We start from the raw sequence: 19,286 nt of genomic DNA, 5'->3' as shown, positions 1-19,286 counted from the left end.
CGGCTCTTTTCCAAATACCTTTATATTTGTATTTGTGTGAGTATGACCGAAAACCTTTCCACAACCAGCTCACCCTCACCCCTTATTGGGCTGCTCAATGTCATTGGCATTTTGCTGCGACCCATTACGTGTGGTGAATGAGCAAAACCACGCGCCCTCTCCCTCTCTGCCTTTTATGCCACTCAGCTTTTTTTAATAAGGTGCCTCAGTACTAAAGTCTTCTGATGCCGAATTAAACTTCGTCAATAAATTTTTGTTGACCATTGGAAAAATACAAAAACAAATACACATAGTCCTCATCGATATATATTTATATACATATGTACACACTCATATGATATTGTCTCCAAAAACAAAAAATAAAAACAAATAATGATGTTGGGAGAGTTTTTCCACCTCTGTCAATAAAATTTGCCACAACAACTGTTACTATAACAACAAGTGATGTTCAGAAATAATGACCAAATACAATAAAATTGACCATTCTCGTTCATAATCTACTGCTTACTGTCCATCCGATAACAATACTGCGAGAGAGTGGGAGTATCGCACAGTGGTACATATTCTCGAATTAATAAGCAAATGTATAGAAAGCTGGGTTTGAACATGCAGTTTCAAAACTATACTAAATGCATGCTCTTCAAGGCCCTGAGCAATAAGAACCAAGCCTTTTGAGACTCTGGTCCACAGTTCGTTGAGTGTGAGCTTCAGTGGAGCTCTCTAAAATATTCCGATTAAATGTCCGTCAGATAAAACAGAATCGATATTTTTATTTGATCACTGCTAAGGAGATTTCTAAGCCTGCTAATCCCACTTGACAAAGCCTAGCAATGACATCACCCAAGAAGAACATTAGACTAGGCAACGACTATCCACTATACTGAGCATGTAACGAAGAGTTTGAACTACTTCCTTGAGACTGCTTCGAAGAGCGCTATCATTGACCACATTGAATATTAGATCGAGGGTCGATAAGTCTTCCTAAAGGTAACTGGTACGCACATCTTGTCCGAATGAATTCCTTTTGATCCATCCATCCCAAAATTCTTTAACGGCGAGGAAACTTATAGGAACAGATCGAGGTAGATCGACAAAAAACAAGTGACTCGTAATACGAGTAGTTCTATTGTCTGACCCAGATGAGCAATGCTGTCATCCAAGAAATTAATAGAAAACAGAGCTTTGCAATATTCAGACTCCATCTACGATTATTGTCGTTGACCTCAGATATTGTCATACAGTGAATGTATCAAATAGTTCTTTGCAAGTAAGATGTCTTTACTGCGAATATCGAAACTTATGATATCAGATCGAAACAAAGAGACTTGCCTGTGGTTCGAAACATGATTCGTTTAGTATTATGGAAGTTTCTGATAGAAAAAAAAACTTCAATCGAAATGAATACTGCCGTACTGATATTCGTGGAATGAAGACGAAACCGTTGTCTAGTCTACATAAAAGAACATCAGTACATACCATAAGAACATAAGAGGAATCAATAAGGAAATTGGATCACCTGTCATGAAATAAACATAGAAAGCTCTCTCGATTGTGACGGTAGAAAGAGGAAAGACTCTCGACTACTTGTTTGACCGAACTCAAAATGGAAGACTTAAAGAGAAACGGACCAAGAAACAACGTACAATTTTATACAGTCAAACGACTGTGAAAATGCTGCTGCGTCAGAAAGCAAAGACAACTTCTTCGAGCCATTTAGTACAAAAGTTAGTTCCAGGATCAGATCCTTATGTTTTAAGTTTTAAAAATTCGTAAAACTACCCGTGAACAGACGATCGACACACACCACCTTTCGTCGATTTCAAAGTTGCTTTTGACAGCACGAAAGGAGCTGTCTTTATGCCGCTATATCTGAATTTGGTATACCCGCAAAACTAATACGGTTGTGTAAACTGACGTTAAGAAATACCAAAAGCTCCGTCAGGATCGGTAAGGACCACTCCGAGCCGTTCGATACCAAACGAGGTTTCAGACAAAGCGACCCTATTTCGTGCGACTTCTTCAATCTACTCCTGTAGAAAATAATGCATTGGTCTCAACACCCACGCCGTTACTTCTGCTTTCTCCACACTGGATGAACGAGGGCAATACGAAATATCATCGTCGCACTCGCGACCCACGTCACTGTTAACACTCACAATTTTTAAGTCGTAAATAATTTTGTCTGTCTTGGAACTGGTATTAAGATCAACCACAACGTCAGCCTCGAAATCCAACCCAGAATAACTCTTGCCAACAGGTCCTACCTCGGACTGAGTAGGCAATTAAACTCCTCTCCCGACGAACAAAGACCAATCTCTACAAGTCACTCACCATACCAGTCCTGCTATATGGTGTAGAGGCATGGACGATGATAATATCTGATGAGTCTTTGCTACGAGTTTTCAAGAGAAAGATTCTGCAGAAGATTTATGGTCCTTTTCGCATTGACAACGCTAAATACCGCCGTCTATGGAATGATGAGCTGTACTAGATATACGACGACGCTGACATAGTCCAGCGAATTAAGAGACAGCGGCTACCCTGGCTAGGTCATATCATCTGAATGAAAGAAAACAGTCCAGCTCTGATAGTATTCGACGCAGTACCCAACGGAGGAAGCAAAAAAAGAGGAAGAACTCCACTCCGGTTGGAAAGACCAGGTGGAGAATGACCTGCCTACACTTAGAACCTCCAATTGGCGCCAAACAGCGGAAAGGAAGAACGGCTGGTCCGCTATTGTAAACTCGGCAATAACCGCGTAAGACGTGTCTACGCCAACAAAGAAGAAGAAAAAGATTAAGATTTTGAGATAAATATCACGACTACAGACCCACTGTACTCTTTGTAATTCGAAATTGAATTGAAACTTCTTTAACTTTCAATTGAAATGGAAACGCTTGTGCGTGGTGAACAATATCCTTAAGGACAACGGATATGAAGCCACACAAACACACGCGCACACCAAGTAAACATTGCAAAAAAAAGACACACACACGCGTCGAGCAATTGGGATCATCATTATCATCATCGATTTGGGCGCACATGGGCGAAATCGAACACACACGATCCGAAATGAAGTGGACGAGTGATGGAGAAGGCCATTGAAATTCGAGTGACCCATTCAATTAAGCATGAAAAAATCGCAAAAAAAAGGCGAAAAAAACACGCAACCCAAGGCGACGGCCAAAAAGCACATAAAAAATGTTGCAAAAAATCGAACGAGACAACAAGGACATGGCAAAAGGACACTTACCACTTAAGGAGTGCCGCAACAAAACACGCATCACTTGTCACACAGCAACCCTGCGTGCCTTTACTTACATGTGTGGATGGGTGTGTGTGTGTTTGCAGTTATGCGCGTGTATTAATGTCTTCGCGTGTCCAGGATATCGCCATGTCCTGACCGTTGTTATTGAGGTGTAATACAATTTCGTGCCATGATACCCCGATGATGTGCGGCGACGGACACCTCCGACACTCCGCAGCAGCCGAGACACACACACACACATACTCATGTATGCATCTATGTAAGCAAATGTTTGTATGTGTGTCTGTGTGGTTGGAGACGCACTGTTATTACAATGGCGCGCAAACGTTTATTATCCTGATGACAAAGATACTGCGCGCGGGCAGACAGTAAAACGCTTGTTGTTGCCTTACCCACATGTCAGTAAGTGCGTCTGTGTGTGTGTAAGTATGGCGCGCGTGTGCGCGAGGGTGTCGAGTAGCATCGTTGGCGAAGTTGGCGGCCACATCGCATTAAGTGTAGTGACCCGACCGACGACTGCCCACAATTGGACACATATGGCGGTAAAAGTTGCTGTTGATTCACTTTTTCGGCGCACATTCTGTCTTCTTTATGGCCTTTTTTCATTATATTCGCCCGTTTTGTGCTCGTTTTTATTGCCTCGCTTGACCGAACCGAACCAACCGAACGACGCCAGTGAGCGAGTGGACAAGTGTGTGACATAAAGTTGCAATTGAGCCAATTTGTAAAATACGAAAAGGACATTAATACACTAACACACGGACAACTTCACAAACACACACACATACATGGTTTTGTGTGTGTGCAAGTGTTGCTTTAAGCGTTGAAGTGTAAGTGCGCCGGAAACGCATGCGGAAGCATATTGTAGTCACAGGTAACCGGAAGGAAGGAGTGATTGAGAATATTTGCTTTAAGTAAAATCAATGCTTAAAATAATAAATTGCTCGAATGTCAGTCACGGTTTGTGAGTTAAGGCTAGTAAAAATGGCAAAATTAATAAGAAACTGTAAGAAAGCTTTAATATGCCTTCTTATTAGTTATTCTTCAATTATAAACAATGCCAGCTTCAGGCAAGGCAAGGCTAAATTAAAGGCCTTCGCTTTAAATTGTCATGTTTTTAATGAAAATCATGGGAACACTTAAAGCTTTGTAGACTTTTGGATGAGCTTTGACTTCAGCTTAAAATGTGAAGCTTCAAAGCCGTACTTATTGGTAGCTTTCGAAAGATTATAAGAAAAATGATTAGCGATAAGAATCTGTTTACTTACAAGTAATCAGAACCATGTATTTCGACCTCCTATATACTTACATATGTAGATATAAAGGATGATTCAGGTTCCCTACTTTTTTAAACAAAAAACACAGAAACTTCAAGTTTAATGGAGAATGTTTATTATTTTTCGAAAGAACACTCTTTGGCATTTATTTTTTGAAGATTATCTCTTTACGTCTCAGATGGTTCATTCGTTGAGTCCAATTTTCCATGAATCGTTCAAAAATTTCGACTGGTAACGGGCGCGCGTGATGGTTTGCTCCAAGGTCTGAAGCAGGAGCAGGATTGTCCGCATAGACGTTAGACTTTACACATCCCCATAGGAAGAAATCTAACGGAGTGTAATGATTTTAGTGGCCAATCGAGATTATCTGCTCACCGAAGTGCTGTCCCAATAAATCCATTGATTGCTGCGATGTGTAAGAAGTGGCGTCGTCTTGTTGCAATCAAATGCCGCCGAGATCACGAGATTTAATTTCAAGCATCATAGAGTCGGTTATCATGGCGCGATAGCTGTCGCCATTGACGGTTACGTACTCACCAGCATCATTATTGAAGAAATATGGATCAATTTAAGATCTCGACGTAAAATGCGCCAAGTCGTTCCACACGTCAGTCCGAGTTGCCGCGTCGGCACCGAATCGACGCTCCACGATCTTCGTGTACATTCCCAGCTTTTCTTCATCGGCTGCTGGGCGTGGTCTATACGGTCGAATATTATCCAATAATGAATGCTGGGCCTCAAGATGGGTGATGGTGTTGCGAATATCACGTTACTAAACTAAGCACACAACGATTTTTCTAGTCCCCGAAACACTTTTCACAAGCACTTTTTGGGATGGCCTTCGGCTCCATCAGCGAATTTTTTTTATATCTTCGATCGACTGAAAACGGATTCCACGGAGCAGCAATTTCAGTTTGGGGAGAAAGAAAAAATTAAAACGTAGCAGCTTTATCGGAACGAGTCGGGCAAGGACGCGTTTCATCCCCAAAATATCCACCAAAATCATTGGAACGGACTCGCGAGAAATGTCGACCTTTCTTGCCATCTCTCTAATACTTTCCTGATGATTTTCAAACGCCGTATCCTTCACTCGAGGATGGAGTCATGTGTAAAAGTATACGCATGTAAGGAAAGTTTTCTCATTGCCATTCACTTCAGAGTGGCCAGAAACGATTCTTTCACACATGGCTCTAACAGCACACGACCTCCGGTCCTAGACCAAATATCCTCTGGGTAGCCAAAGAACATCCGTTTGAAGGCGAGCTAAAGAGACAAGACGAAACGTCCCCTCCACAGGATTGTGAGCTGGGTTTGGGACCCGCCAAGTAAAAAAAGCCCCCATTGAAAAATTACCAACAGCCTCGGAAGAAAATACTCGAAAATTGTACGAAAAGATGCGCAGACTAACAGAAGATTTCAAGACCGGAGCATACTAGCCTGCTGAATAGCAGTGAAAATGTAACGCCAGGAGCAGACGTTCCATTGACTCTATGAAGAAGTTCGAGTAGCAGTTAGCCGGCTGAAAAACAACAAAACGGCGGAGGCCTATGGATTGCCGGCCAAGCTATTCAAACACGACGGCGAACAACTGATAAGAAAACAGCACGAAAAGGAGCTGCCTTTATGCTGCGGTGTCTGAACTTGGTATCCCCGAAAAACTAATACGGCTATGTAAATTGATTTTGAACAATACCAAAAGCTCCGTGAGAATCAGGAAGAACCTCTCCGAGCCGTTCGATACCAAACGAGATTTCAGCCAAAGCGACTTCCTTTCGTGCGACTTCTTCAATCTGCTTTTGGAGAAAATAATTCGTTAGCTCTGCTTTTTCCAGGTAAGGAAGTGAAGCAAATGGTTCTGGTAGTGAACGAGAGCAACACGAAATATCTCCTGCCATCAAACAAACAGTCATCGGACTCGCAACTAGGCATAACTTCGAAGTCGTAAATAGTTTTGTCTGTCGTGGAACCAGTATTAACGGCAACAATAATGTCAGCCTCGAAATTCAACGCAGAATAACTCTTGCCAACAGGTGCTACTTCGGACTGAGTAGGCAATTGAGAAGTAAAGTCCTCTGTCGACGGATAAAAACCAAACTCTATAAGTCACTCATTATTCCCGTCTGCTATATGGTGCAGAGGCTTAGACGATAACAACAACTGATAAGTCGGAACTAGGAGTTTTCGAGAGAAAGGTTCTGCGAAAAATGTATGGCCCTATGCGCGCTGGCCGCGGCGAATATCGCATTCGATAGAACGATGCTGCTTGAGATATACTATACGACGACATTGACATAGTTCAGCGAGTTAAAATGCAGGGGCTACGCTAGCTAGGTCATGTCGTGCGTATGGACGAAAACACTCCAGCCTCTGAAAGTATTCGACGCAGTACCCGCAGAGAAAAGCAGAGGAAGACATCCACTCCGTTGGAAGGACCAAGTTGAGAAGGACCAGGCTTCGCTTGGCATCTCCAATTGGCGTCATCTTGCGAAAAGAAGAAACGACTGGCGCGCTGTTGCTAACTCGGCTATAATCGCATACGCGTTGTCTACGAAGAAGAAATCCAAGCCCAATTTGTTCAGATATATTTTATTACCTTTGTGCTTCGCTTCACAGGTCTTCGAAAATCAAGATCTTTTTGTTATTCAAACATCTTGTACTTAAGTCCTTGCGTTAGACTCTACCATTCTACCAGTGCGTCTTACATTTGACTCGACAGTTCAAATATGGATCTTCTGCATGCTCTTTTCCGACTTTATAAATCTCTTGTATAAATTGGTTCATAGTCGTGTCTGCTACCGCGTCTCCACTGTCCACTATCGACTGAAAACTGAACTTTTTCAATATAGCTAAGCGCTGCTCATATTTGCTCTTTGATAACCAACTAACCTTAACGGACAGCAGCGCTTTACCTCCACCACTTCCACCACATTCGTGTATGAAATCACTTTGAACTTGTCTACGCTTTTAAGGAAGCGAGCAATACTCATTGAAGGCTTTCAAAAGTGTGTACTTGTAGTTGTGCATATATTCGAATGTATTGCATTAGTTTTGCCCACATAACTTTGCATTTATTTGCATGTGTTTACAACAACAACAACAACAAAATACGTATAGATTCAAGTCCTGCATAACTTTTTCGAAAGTGGTGAGTGTCCTTTTCAGTGCACATGTGTGTACCTGCAGACATTTATACATATTTAAGTGAGTATTTTGTGTTTTACTTTCAGCAAAATGTGGGAGCAAGCAGAAAAAACCCTTTCGAGGAGTGTGGGCGGAGTTAAAAGAAAAGTTTTGACAAATTTAAATAATTTCAGCATCCTTCTACGCATTTCATTAAATGAAGGCACACAGGCACACCAAAGCGCTGATTTATTTACATGCACACACACACATACTCGCCTCGCAGACACACACATACTCGCCTCAAACGCACACACACACGGCAGCTGGATGCGCTCAAACAAAGCAGCCAACAGCTGGGCGCGGCAAGCAATGCTCTCAGGTCCTTTTTTATCTTTGCCGCACACACATGCGTCGTCGGCAGCATTATCCTTCATCACAGGTCCATTCGCAAAGGACACGGAGGCGTGCGCACATATGCAAATACAAATGTACTTAATGTGTCTATTTATGTGCTTGTGAGTGTATCATTTTCAAGCAGCTACACATTTAAATGAAATCAAATAAAATGACTTATAAAAAAATACAAACCCACACACACACACACACATGTGCTCTACTAAGTGCTTAACATCCTTTTGGACCTCACTAAACTATGAAAGCACTCACTTGAAGGCGAAATGTACTGCCAGCCAACTTCAGCTTTTGGCTCGAAAAGACGACAACTCCTTCGTCCATCAGCACTTAGTCGCATTACAGTGTCTTTCGTTATGCTCACACACACATACAACCACACACATTCACACACAGCGTCTCATGGTTGCAATTTGTGTGACCATTGTGGCCGCTTGCTCATACCCACAGCCACGCAAAGTGACTGCTCGCTCCACTATTCCCCGCTTTCTCAGATAAAAACAACCGTTAGCGCTTACTGGCAAAGCATATCCATGTTATATCCTTAAGCTGCAGCAAGAAATGCAAATGTTGAACACATTAAATTTTCTTTTAGATGCACATTAAAGGAAAAAAGACAAAAAGTTGGAAGGGGTGTGAGTAGAGCATGGTTCTGCTCGCTACTCTGTGGTCCCATTCGAAGTATACAGTCGCATATTTGCATCAAACATGTTAGCTAGAAGTAAAAAGTTGATTTATTTGTTTTTAAATATGTATTCTAACCTCACTTCTAACCTAACTTAATGTTCTTCCTAGAAAATGTTCATCAAGAAATCGTGGAAAAATCATGTACTTGTTGTGAGGCCTCTATAGAGCAATAATATCATAAAAATCAAAGGAATATTGTTAGTATAATTTAGATAGCAGAGATTCTCAACACCTCTCAGGCAGCTACTCAACATATTTTGGTTAATGTTTTGGTTATAAACGGGGAGTCGTCCAAATCATTAAAATAGTCTTAAAATATTTGCAAATGGCTTGTGAACGATATTGATTTTCATCGACGTTTTCAAGCAACCGTCTCAGACAGGCAGTTTGATCATGTAATGGCGTATCAAGGATCTCGAATGAATCTTTCATTGTGCAAATATGGCAATTTTTTTTAATGGCGTCCTATTTGAGATCAACTATGTTTCGGAACCTATCCCCACTGATCTTCGTTAGTTCGTAATGAGGACTGCTTTCATAGAAGAACTCTGTGATCGACTAGATCTCAATTACGCAAGGGTTACACTGCTTTCATAATACAACTTAAGTTCTTCAAGTCAACGTCCCAAGAGACAAAGCATGCAATAGTCTTGTATTTTAGAGCAAGTCGATTTTTTTCTATAAAGCAGCTATACACTCTTATAAAAGATTGTACCTGCTCGATTAAGTTCTGCAGCTCGAATTATTTTCTCCAGCAGCAGATTGAAGAAGTCGCACGATAGGGAGTCGCCTCGTCTGAAACCTCGTTTTGGTATCGAACGGCTCAAAGAAGTCCTTTCCGATTCTGACGGAGCTTTTGATGTTGCTCAACGTCAGTTTACACAGCCCTATAAGTATGGAGGATGGAGTTATGTGTAGAAGTTCACGCAAGTGAGGAAAGTTCTCTGATCGCCATTCACTTGGGAGTGGCCAGAAACGATTCTTTTACTCAAGCAGCTCACGACTTCCGGTCTTTGACCAAGTATCCTCTGGGCAGCCTAAGAACATCCGTTTGAAGGCGAGCTAAAGTGAGAAGGCGAAACATCCCCTCCCCAGGGTTGTGCGCTGGGTTTGGGACCCGCCACGTAAAAAATTCTACCAATGAAAATTAGCAATCAGCCTCGGATGAGAGACCCCCCTTTTAATGACGACCATGGCAAACGAAATAAGGACTACGAATTAAGGGCATGCACCTGGAATATCCGATCCCTTAATTGCGAAGGTGCCGCTGCCCAGCTGGTTGATGTCCTCGTGAAAATAAAGGCTGACATCGCCGCAGTCCGTGATAAGGAGCATGCATCAGCTTCTTTGTAAAATATGGTCGGACGAAAGCATGCCCAACGATTGGAATTTAAGTGTGCTATGCCCAATCCATAAAAAGGGAGACCCCACAATCTGCGCCAACTACCGTGGGATAAGCCTCCTCAACATCACGTATAAGGTTCTATCGAGCGTATTGTGTGAAAGATTAAAGCGCACCGTCAACAAACTGATTGGACCTTATCAGTGTGACTTTAGACCTGGCAAATCTACAACCGACCAGATATTCACCATACGCCAAATCTTGCAAAAGACCCGTCTTCAGGCGGGTAATTGCTATTCCAACTTCTTCATGGTCGGGCAATGGAACGTCTGCTCCATCGTCATCGATTGGGGAATCGGGTTCGCCTTCTCCTGGCGTTGTACTTTCACTGTCATTCAACAGGCTTGAGAAGTGTTCCCACCATAATTTAAGTATACTTTGGGCATCGGTCGCTAGATCACCTTTGAGGGTTCTACAAGAGTCTAAGACATCCTGGACCTAAAATCGGTCTCTAGCCAGCAATATGACATATGTATGTGAGCGTGAATATAGCCTAAGGTCCTCAAAGACGGAATGTTACCTAAACAGAACTCTCAAAGTGTGGATTTTAGTTAGGGCCAAGTCCCGTATAAGGCCCTCAGATTTCTACCTGTTGTTGGCAAGTTTATCTCGTTTCATAAATGGAATTGATTTTCCAATTGTCCACACATCAAGTATCTCTAAAGTGGCAACACCGAATTGAGAACCTCGATAAGGTAGATTATCACCGCTGGGTGCCGAACTTTTAACTTCAAAATATAATATGAATTTGAAATCTTGACAGTTTCATGCTGTAGAACTTTAGTAGGGGATATTATCTCTCGACCGGAGATATGGGAAGAACAGTAAAAAGTAACATTTGCAGCAAAGTAAACTCCATCGACCTTAATGACCCCTACCCACGACAATCAGGTCTACGTGACGGAAACAGACCTGGCATTTAATCCGGCCAAGAACTTTCAACTCGGAAGTATTCTTCCAAATAATACCAGGGATGTTTTCTGCCGTTCTAACAACAACAGTTTAATGGTCTTTTAGATAGATAGAGATGAATAATATGTTCTTTGTCTCACGCTAGATTGTATTCTGCAGTGGAAGAAGCATGTTGATTTGACCATGGTCATGGTACGAAAGCGCTTATGGTGTGCATTCGGCTAACTAGTAGGGCTGCAAGCCAAGGATTGTCAACTGTTAGTACACCATTGTCGTACAACCAATCATCACATACGGATCAGTGGCTTGGGCCCCGAAAGCAACGCAGGATTCGATAGGTCTTCTCATAATGAAGCTTCAACGACTCGTCTGCGTCTGCGTCCTTTCATTGCGGTTGCTAATGGGTTATTACATCCTTAAAAGGTTTAAATATGTAATCAGATCCTTAAGTCAATTGTGCCCTCTCCTAAATCACAAAGGCTCACATAGCCCCAGCATATTGATAAAGTCCAATATTCTGCTGGGTGCTAGTGAAGCGATGCGATCCCTATTCGGAAACATGGATCCTAAGGCTACTTGACTACACTGCAGTCTGTAGGCGCAGGATAAAAGTCCTTGGATCCATGGATAGGAATCACATCGCCTCAATAGCACACAGCGCCTAGCAGTGCATGGGAATTTTTCAATTTGCTGGGGCTGGGTGAGTCATTGTGATTTAGGAAAAGTCTCAAGCAAAGCGATAGCGAAGAAATAGTTGCTTGTGAATCAAGCGTGTTTGTTTTGTTTAATGGGTTGTAAAATGCCGCCACAGGCTCTCAACAGCGGCATCTCTCGGCGAAGGGATATATCTTACCAAGGTTGACGACTCAAATACAAACTGAAGCCAATTATCTAAAACAAATATAATCACATTTTAAATACAACAACAGATTTTAATTTTAAAGCAAACAATCAAATAATTTCTATATGAATTTTTAAAATTAATAATTTTTTCTTTTAATTTGTTAGCTCGAAACTTTTTTAGCTACAAATAACTGCAACCCTGTGCGCTTTTCACAATTCCTTTTATTTCACTTTTGTTATTTTGCGTATTACGTTTTGTTGCTACTTCGCTATATTTATTTTATCATTCGAACAAGTTGCGCATGCGTATTTTTGGCCCAGTCTTTTACACCAGTTTGTTTTCTTTTCCACTTTTGTGTTTCTGCATTAATTTTTTGTCTCAACTTTCACTTTGTTGTGAATCCACCGTGTGTGCACATTCGACTTGATTGTGGAATTCAATCAAACAAGGTCAACGGAAAAGAAGTCCAAAAACAAATCGTACGCGTCAAGAATATTAGAATTCTTACCAATTTCGTGACAGCAAGACGGTAAACCTTTAATAAACAATTTTAGTGTGTAGCTGTAAGTGACAAGCAAACCACCTGCTTAGTACTTGCCAATTGGGAGTGTATGTCTTAAATGTTATTGTTGTTGCTTAAGCTCCAATTGGATTATTACGGAGCCTACAGCAATACACGAACTGCAAGTGTTGGTGGCAAGTCGTAGACAGCTAGACAACTCGTAACAATCATATTTTTAATTGCATGAAGACAACAGGTGCATTTGTGGAACCGTAACGCTACGCAATGACCTCACGATATGAGCGCATCAAAGCTGATTGTGTGGCACGCAATATCCTATGGGAGGATCCCGACTTTGCCGCCGTACAATCATCAGTTTTCTACTATCAAACACCGCCTTTTACATTCCAGTGGCGGCGCATAGCGGAAATTGCGGAAGCACAGCAGGCGTGCTTCGTGAATGAAGGAGAAAATTTTGACGTCATTCCGGGCAAAATGGGTGATCGCTGGCTGGTGTCATGCTTGGGCGTTTTGCATTCGTTGCGCAATCTATTCTATCGCGTTGTGCCCGCAGATCAGAGTCTTGACAAAGCGCACGGTGTATTTCGGTTTCGTTTGTGGTGGTGTGGTGAATGGGTGGAGGTGCTCGTTGACGACCGCCTGCCCACCATAAATGGACGCCTGGCTTTCCTACAGCCACAAACATCACACTGTTACTGGGCATCGCTGCTGGAGAAGGCGATTGCAAAGTTGCACGGCTCTTATGAAGCACTTAAATATGGCACGCGTTCTGATGGTCTCAGCGATCTGCTTGGTGGCGTGGTAGAGTGTATACCACTGAAGACAGGCACTAATGCCACAGATCTGCTGCGGCCGCAACAGTTGAAATCGCATCTGGAAACAACCTGCATAGTGACGTGTATTGCAGTAACGGGCGGCACAGCGAGTGGACAACACAAAAGTACAGCTGAGCGGCTGGTGAACGGTGTCGCATTCAATGTTAACTACAGGTGAGTGAGCTCGTGCGTAGGTGGACTAGTATTGCCTTAGCAGCACTAACGCCTAGCCATATACGCTAGTATTGAACTAAATTGTTTGCATATTTATTTCACAAATTTTTAATACTTTTCGCAGACTTTCTTCGCTGGATAAAGTAGAGACGTTGCTGGGGGATGCGGTGCAGTTGGTGCGTTTGAAAGATCCGCTCGCTTGCAATGGTTTCGACAACAATGCTGTATTTGAAGGCGATTGGTCAGCGCTCTCGGCATCGTGGGAACGCGTTTCAGTGCAGGAGCGTGATCGCCTTTTCGGCCAACTCGATGCTGGTGAGTTCTGGATGTCGTTCCTCGAATTCACACAGACATTCACCAGCCTCGAATGCATTTATCTGGACGCTGACACAGCAAAAGACGAGACAACGCTGCAAGAACGCCCTAAACGCTGGCAAATGAAAATGTTCCAAGGTCAGTGGAAGCGTGGTGTCACAGCCGGTGGTTGCCGCAATCACGAATCCTTTCACATAAATCCGCAACTATTGTTGAACATACAAGAGCAGCAGGAAATTGTAATTGCATTGAATCAACATACAGCTGTGGAGCCCAAAGTCATTGGCTTTTCAATGTACAAATTAAATGGCTTGGCAAATGGCGGTAAGGGCAAGTTCAGTGAATGCCTACCAAAAGATTTCTTCAAAACACAGGTGAGCTTCCTGAACTCAGACTACGGCAACACGCGACACGTAAGCTATCGCTGCCAGCTAGAAGTGGGTCAATATGTGCTTATGCCCACCACATATGAACCCGGCGAGGAGACCAGCTTCACCGTACGCTTCTTGGGCACTGCAGCATTGCGTCTCTCACTGCTTGAAACACAAACAATGATGCTGTTAGATCCATTCCCAGCTTTGAAGACCGAGGTGGAGACAACAAAAATCAAAAATGTCTGTCAATATGAGCCAGTGTTCATGCAGTTGGCTGACGAGAACAAAACAATCAACTGTTTTGAATTGCACGAACTGCTGGAGGCGTGTTTGCCCAACGATTACATCAAAGGTTGCGCCAATATCGATATATGTCGTCAGGTGATTGCATTGCAAGACAAAACCGGCACAGGACGCATCAATTTCCTACAATTCAAAACATTCATGGTTAATCTGAAGTCATGGCAGGGTGTTTTCAAGATTTATACAAAAGAAAAGGCCGGCATATTGCGCGCCGAACGCTTGCGTGACGCACTCTACGATGTCGGTTTCCAATTGAGCACAGATATAATGAATTGTCTGATGCAACGCTACATAAGGAAGGATGGCACATTGCGGCTGAGCGACTTTGCATCCGCAGTGCTGCACCTGACCGCCGCGTTCGATTACTTCCAACGCAAGGATCACAATCAAGACAATGTTATCGAAATTGAAATGTCCGACTGGATAAAATGTGTGCTGAGATGTTAATCATAGTGTTGAAAATTGTTATAAACTGAACGATTGCTGCAGCAGTGGTCGGTCATTTCTAGGCTATGTCTGAAATTCTGTTTATTTTCGGTTCTATTTTGAGCTTAGTTCAATTAATATGTGCAATTCTGACGTACCTTAAATCAAAAATACGAAAATCATAATTACTATTTAACGTAGTGGCGTTTTTGAAAACAAATACTCCAAATACTGTTGACAATATGGTGAAAATATGTAATATTTACGACCATTAAAAGTCTTACACGTTTTACTGAAGCTTACTTCGTTGCAGCCAACACAGTTACCCCAAATAAAAGCAGACAAAGTAAATTGTTGTTAACACATTTTTTTTATATATGCACACGCGCACATACTTACATTTTAACACTTAGTATATACTTATGTATGTAAGCAAGCAAAATCTCATTATGTTCATCGTAACAAATTTACAATAATTAAATATATGTATGTATGTATTTACATGTTGCCGTTATAATTACTATGCTACTTTATTTTATACGATAAATAATTTTGAATTTCGTCTTCCACCCCGCCAACAATACGTCAGCACTTAACGGCAACCACATTCCTTTGCGACAATGTGCGAGAAACGCATCAAATTCACGCTATCTTCATTGACCGAGTACAGTATGGATATGGAGGCCAACTTGACTGGCACGCAACATGGTTTCGGTAGATTTGGGCGCTTCAAATGCATCAGCGTCTGCACAATGGCATGATTGGTGGCATTATGCATCGGAGTGCCCAAGGGGAAATTGCATTCGCCAAAGCAGTAGAAAGCCTCGAAAGTTTTCGGTGCAATCACCGATTTCTCCATGCCCAAATATTTGAAATCCAATGTGAAGTTGCGTCGCTCACATGCTTTGGGTGGCTCAAAAACGATTTCCTTGTTAATATTTATAGTGTGCGGCAAATGCGGCGCTGGTGGCTGCCGAAAGGAGTCGACATGCCGCACACGACGTTTGTTTTGTTGACTAGAACGTTGTTGCATCTTGGTCATCAAATCGGGACCATTGAAGTAGCCTATAATGAAGGGCTGCAGGTCAAGGAGTTCCGCTTGCATTTGCGGCGACACTAAACCGATATCAGTAGCAGCGACCTGTTGTAATTTAGCGTTGGTTCCCGCTTTTCTGTGTGGCGTATGCAATGTGACGCCAACCAGCAAGTCATTGCCGTAGAGTATCTGCTTAAGCGTGCGAAAGCGTAACCACTGATTGAGCACATGCGTTACATTCAGTTCCAGCCAACCTCTGAAGGCGGTGGTGGCATTTATCGATGCAACGCGATGCATATACTCGCCAACGGGCTTATAGACGGCGATTGTGTAATTATAATCAGTATGCGTGTTGTAGTGGCCCAGTTGCGGATCTTGGTATAAGCGCATAACGGCATGTGTTAATTCCAAGTCGTTTGGTATGTCATTCAAATTAAAATTGACGAGCATGTCGCCCAAAGGTGCAGAAATCGAATTAAATGACAAGGCTGAAAGTGAAAACTCAATGAGTAACGAAAAGGTATACCGCAAATGCTCAAACTCACATCTGCTGGCGAATGTGATTATGTTGTTGCTCAACTCAATTTCTCTGCGATCGAAAGGTGTTATGAAGTTGTCCTCGCTGATCGCTCGCTTATGTCGCGTTTTGTGTTGTTTCTGTAGCACTTCTGGTAAATTCTTTTCTTCCTCTTCACTGATTTCTTTGTAAACTTCAAGCAAAAATTTCGCCGCTGAATTGCTGTGAGTTGGAAATTGTTTATCAATTAGTTTTTCTTCAGCACAAAACGTTCCAAGCGATTGCAAGTACTCACCTTAATGATGGTTGTCTTTTGAGACGCGCGCTGGCCTGACTCAAACCTAATAAATCGGCAAGTTGCGCCATTGCGTCTGGTGTGTTCTCTTGCTGTGCAAATATAAATGCTAGACAGCACGTCAATAAAATAAATACGCGATAAAATAATATTTGTTGTAGCATTTTTGAAGTTTTTTTAGTTTTAGCTAAACTTTGGATGCGTATGAAATATTAGTTGAGGAGTTATGTTTAAATAAAGCAGCAAGCAGGTACTAATGGCGGGTGTTAAACGGTGATTAGCGTAAGTGCACATAACTACAGGTAGCAAACAACAAAAGGAACAACATAAATGAGCGGTCGTAATTTTAGCAGGATTATTAACCCTTGACAGTTTACGCATAACTAAATAAGTAATAAATGAGAGAAGTTTACTGTCGGTAGTGAAACTTAATTTATTTTTAAACTTTTTGCTAAGTATAAGTATAAATGTTTTTTGTGATTTTTATATTTCACAGAAACTATAATATAAAATGAAAAAAGTGTACACGCTATAACAGCAACAAATTTTTAAATGCTAAATATCCGCCAACGGCATTATATAGAACTGTACATACACCTCCGCCTGCTCCTCGGATTGCATCATAAAGTGCATTTCAAGTAAGCCACTTGCATCCGTTTTGATCGCAACTTTTGTGGCGGCTGCCAGTGCTTTGTGTGTCATACGCATTTCTGTATTGCGATAACATGCCGACGTGGTTTCGCGGCAATTGAACAACATGATCATATCACTAGTTTTGGCCACTTCAACGAACGTCTCGGTTTTCATCACACCCAATGTCTCGATTTTAAAATGTGGCGTGCGCGGTGACAAAGTTATTCGCAATTCATCGGCCGCTTTATTTAACTCTTGTATGAGTGACGCGAGTGCCGGTCCGCGTATAAATACCACATTTAAGCTAGCACTATCCTCATCAAGATTATAGTCTATAACTTCATCGACGTTGGTAGTTTTAATAGAACATTCTGCTGATATATCAGGTTCATCGTTAGGACGCAGTACGAGCACCAGTGGTGCACCATTGCCTTTGTAGAACATTTTCAAGCTGCATGGTATGCCGGCGAATAGACCCAAACACTCGGAGATGATATTCATATTTAGACCAAAGGTCACCGTATCGACAACATGGAATTCGGCAAAACATGTTGCAGTCATATAAAGATTTGCTTGCACACAATTACCCTCCTCCACGGTGACACGCAGGCCTTCTTCGCTTATTTGAAACTTGCCATTCTGTTGATAATTTATTTAATTAATACTTTTTTATTTATTTTTGAAATTATTTTACTCACGTTTTCAAAATTTAAAGCCTTAATGCCGGTGTAAAATGTCTTGATCTGATCCAAACGCGCTACAAATTTGAAATTCGAATATTGACGTTGTGTTAACATTTTTAGATTCTTTAAGAGTCCCTTTTCATACAGGGTCTTTGAATGTTGCATTCGTTAATTTTCACGGCGAATTTTGCTTAAATATTTCTAAAAAGGTGCATTCCATTCGTTCATTCAAATTATTAAATTGTTGTGTTGTCACCTCTTCCACTTTGTAAGAACTTGGCTTTGGACGTAACAACTGTGCGAGACGCAATGCCAATACATGTGCACAAGTATAACTCCGCTGCACGTTTTCACTTTGTGTGGCTGAAGTTTGATGTTCTAGCTCACTTGACAAGCCCAATACACGCTCGTTGAATTGTTGACAATTACAATAATTCACGCCAGGAAACAACCAAACAGAGCTACTGTACTGTTGATGTTTGATTTGTATCTCGGCAAGAGCACAACTTTCACTGGTATATAAAATTATGCTTTGCTCATCCAAAATGCACAATGCCTCTACGAGGATATCGCCCAAAAGCGCTTTGAGTTGTTGCAATAAATGATTTGTATGCACTTCTATAACTGAAAACAGCAAGGAATAAGTTTTTAGCTTTTCCATTGAAGCATGCATGAAACTTACTTGACTCTATATCCAGCGCGCTTGTATTTCGTTCGTATTGCTGCAGTGCTTCCTCGATTAGCTTAACAATTATTCGTTTCGCTGGAAAGGTATCCTTCGCTTCCAATTGCATTTGACATGTAGAAGCTTGATTATCTTATAGAGTTTAAACTTGAAATCGAATTAAATATTTTTAACACAATTAGCCGGGAAATCTAAAACAAAAACATGTGTAATTTGTTATTCGGCTTATTTACCCTCATTCGTAAACAAGTAACAGAGTTGCAACGTTTTACATTCATTAATCGATAACTAAGAACTTAAAATACCGATGCGTTACATTTTTAAATAATAAATTATTGTTGTTGCTTATTTTAATGAAAATAGGAAGAAATATTATCAATAATTTACTATTATCTATAAATAATAAAACACCATATATAAACAAAATACTCACTTTACTAGAATATGTGTAGAAAAAATTTCTCTGTTCTCTGTTTGTACATTCTCTGCTCTTTGTTTATTAATCGAAACAGAAACAGAATGCCCACCAACAGAAATAATCATAAATTCATATACAGTAATGTTAACGCAGAGAACATAAAAC

General features: G+C 41.5%; 4 protein-coding genes across 4 annotated transcripts; 1 reads left to right on the top strand and 3 right to left on the bottom strand.

The window, feature by feature from the left end:
- Positions 1–12,236: 12,236 nt before the first annotated feature.
- LOC120774503 (calpain-C) lies at positions 12,237–15,355 on the top strand. Its single transcript, XM_040104183.1, has 2 exons — positions 12,237–13,436; positions 13,561–15,355. The coding sequence occupies exons 1-2, from the start codon at positions 12,712–12,714 to the stop codon at positions 14,873–14,875; spliced, it is 2,040 nt and encodes a 679-aa protein (XP_039960117.1). The 5' UTR covers positions 12,237–12,711; the 3' UTR covers positions 14,876–15,355.
- LOC120774504 (protein screw) lies at positions 15,202–16,952 on the bottom strand. The gene is made up of 3 exons (XM_040104184.1): positions 16,703–16,952; positions 16,436–16,629; positions 15,202–16,378 (listed from the first exon to the last, which is right to left on the bottom strand). Exons 1-3 carry the CDS (start codon positions 16,864–16,866, stop codon positions 15,447–15,449), a joined length of 1,290 nt encoding a protein of 429 aa, XP_039960118.1. The 5' UTR covers positions 16,867–16,952; the 3' UTR covers positions 15,202–15,446.
- Positions 16,953–17,189: 237 nt separating this feature from the next.
- LOC120775851 (cell cycle checkpoint protein RAD1) lies at positions 17,190–18,204 on the bottom strand. The gene is made up of 2 exons (XM_040106221.1): positions 18,034–18,204; positions 17,190–17,974 (listed from the first exon to the last, which is right to left on the bottom strand). The coding sequence occupies exons 1-2, from the start codon at positions 18,181–18,183 to the stop codon at positions 17,258–17,260; spliced, it is 867 nt and encodes a 288-aa protein (XP_039962155.1). The 5' UTR covers positions 18,184–18,204; the 3' UTR covers positions 17,190–17,257.
- On the bottom strand, positions 18,169–18,909 carry LOC120775852. Its single transcript, XM_040106222.1, has 2 exons — positions 18,701–18,909; positions 18,169–18,642 (listed from the first exon to the last, which is right to left on the bottom strand). The coding sequence occupies exons 1-2, from the start codon at positions 18,810–18,812 to the stop codon at positions 18,194–18,196; spliced, it is 561 nt and encodes a 186-aa protein (XP_039962156.1). The 5' UTR covers positions 18,813–18,909; the 3' UTR covers positions 18,169–18,193.
- Between the last annotated feature and the right edge of the window lie 377 nt (positions 18,910–19,286).

The sequence above is a fragment of the Bactrocera tryoni genome, chromosome 4 (assembly GCF_016617805.1).
Source record: "Bactrocera tryoni isolate S06 chromosome 4, CSIRO_BtryS06_freeze2, whole genome shotgun sequence".
Taxonomy (NCBI): domain Eukaryota; kingdom Metazoa; phylum Arthropoda; class Insecta; order Diptera; family Tephritidae; genus Bactrocera; species Bactrocera tryoni.
This window is presented reverse-complemented; position numbering and strand designations above follow the sequence as displayed.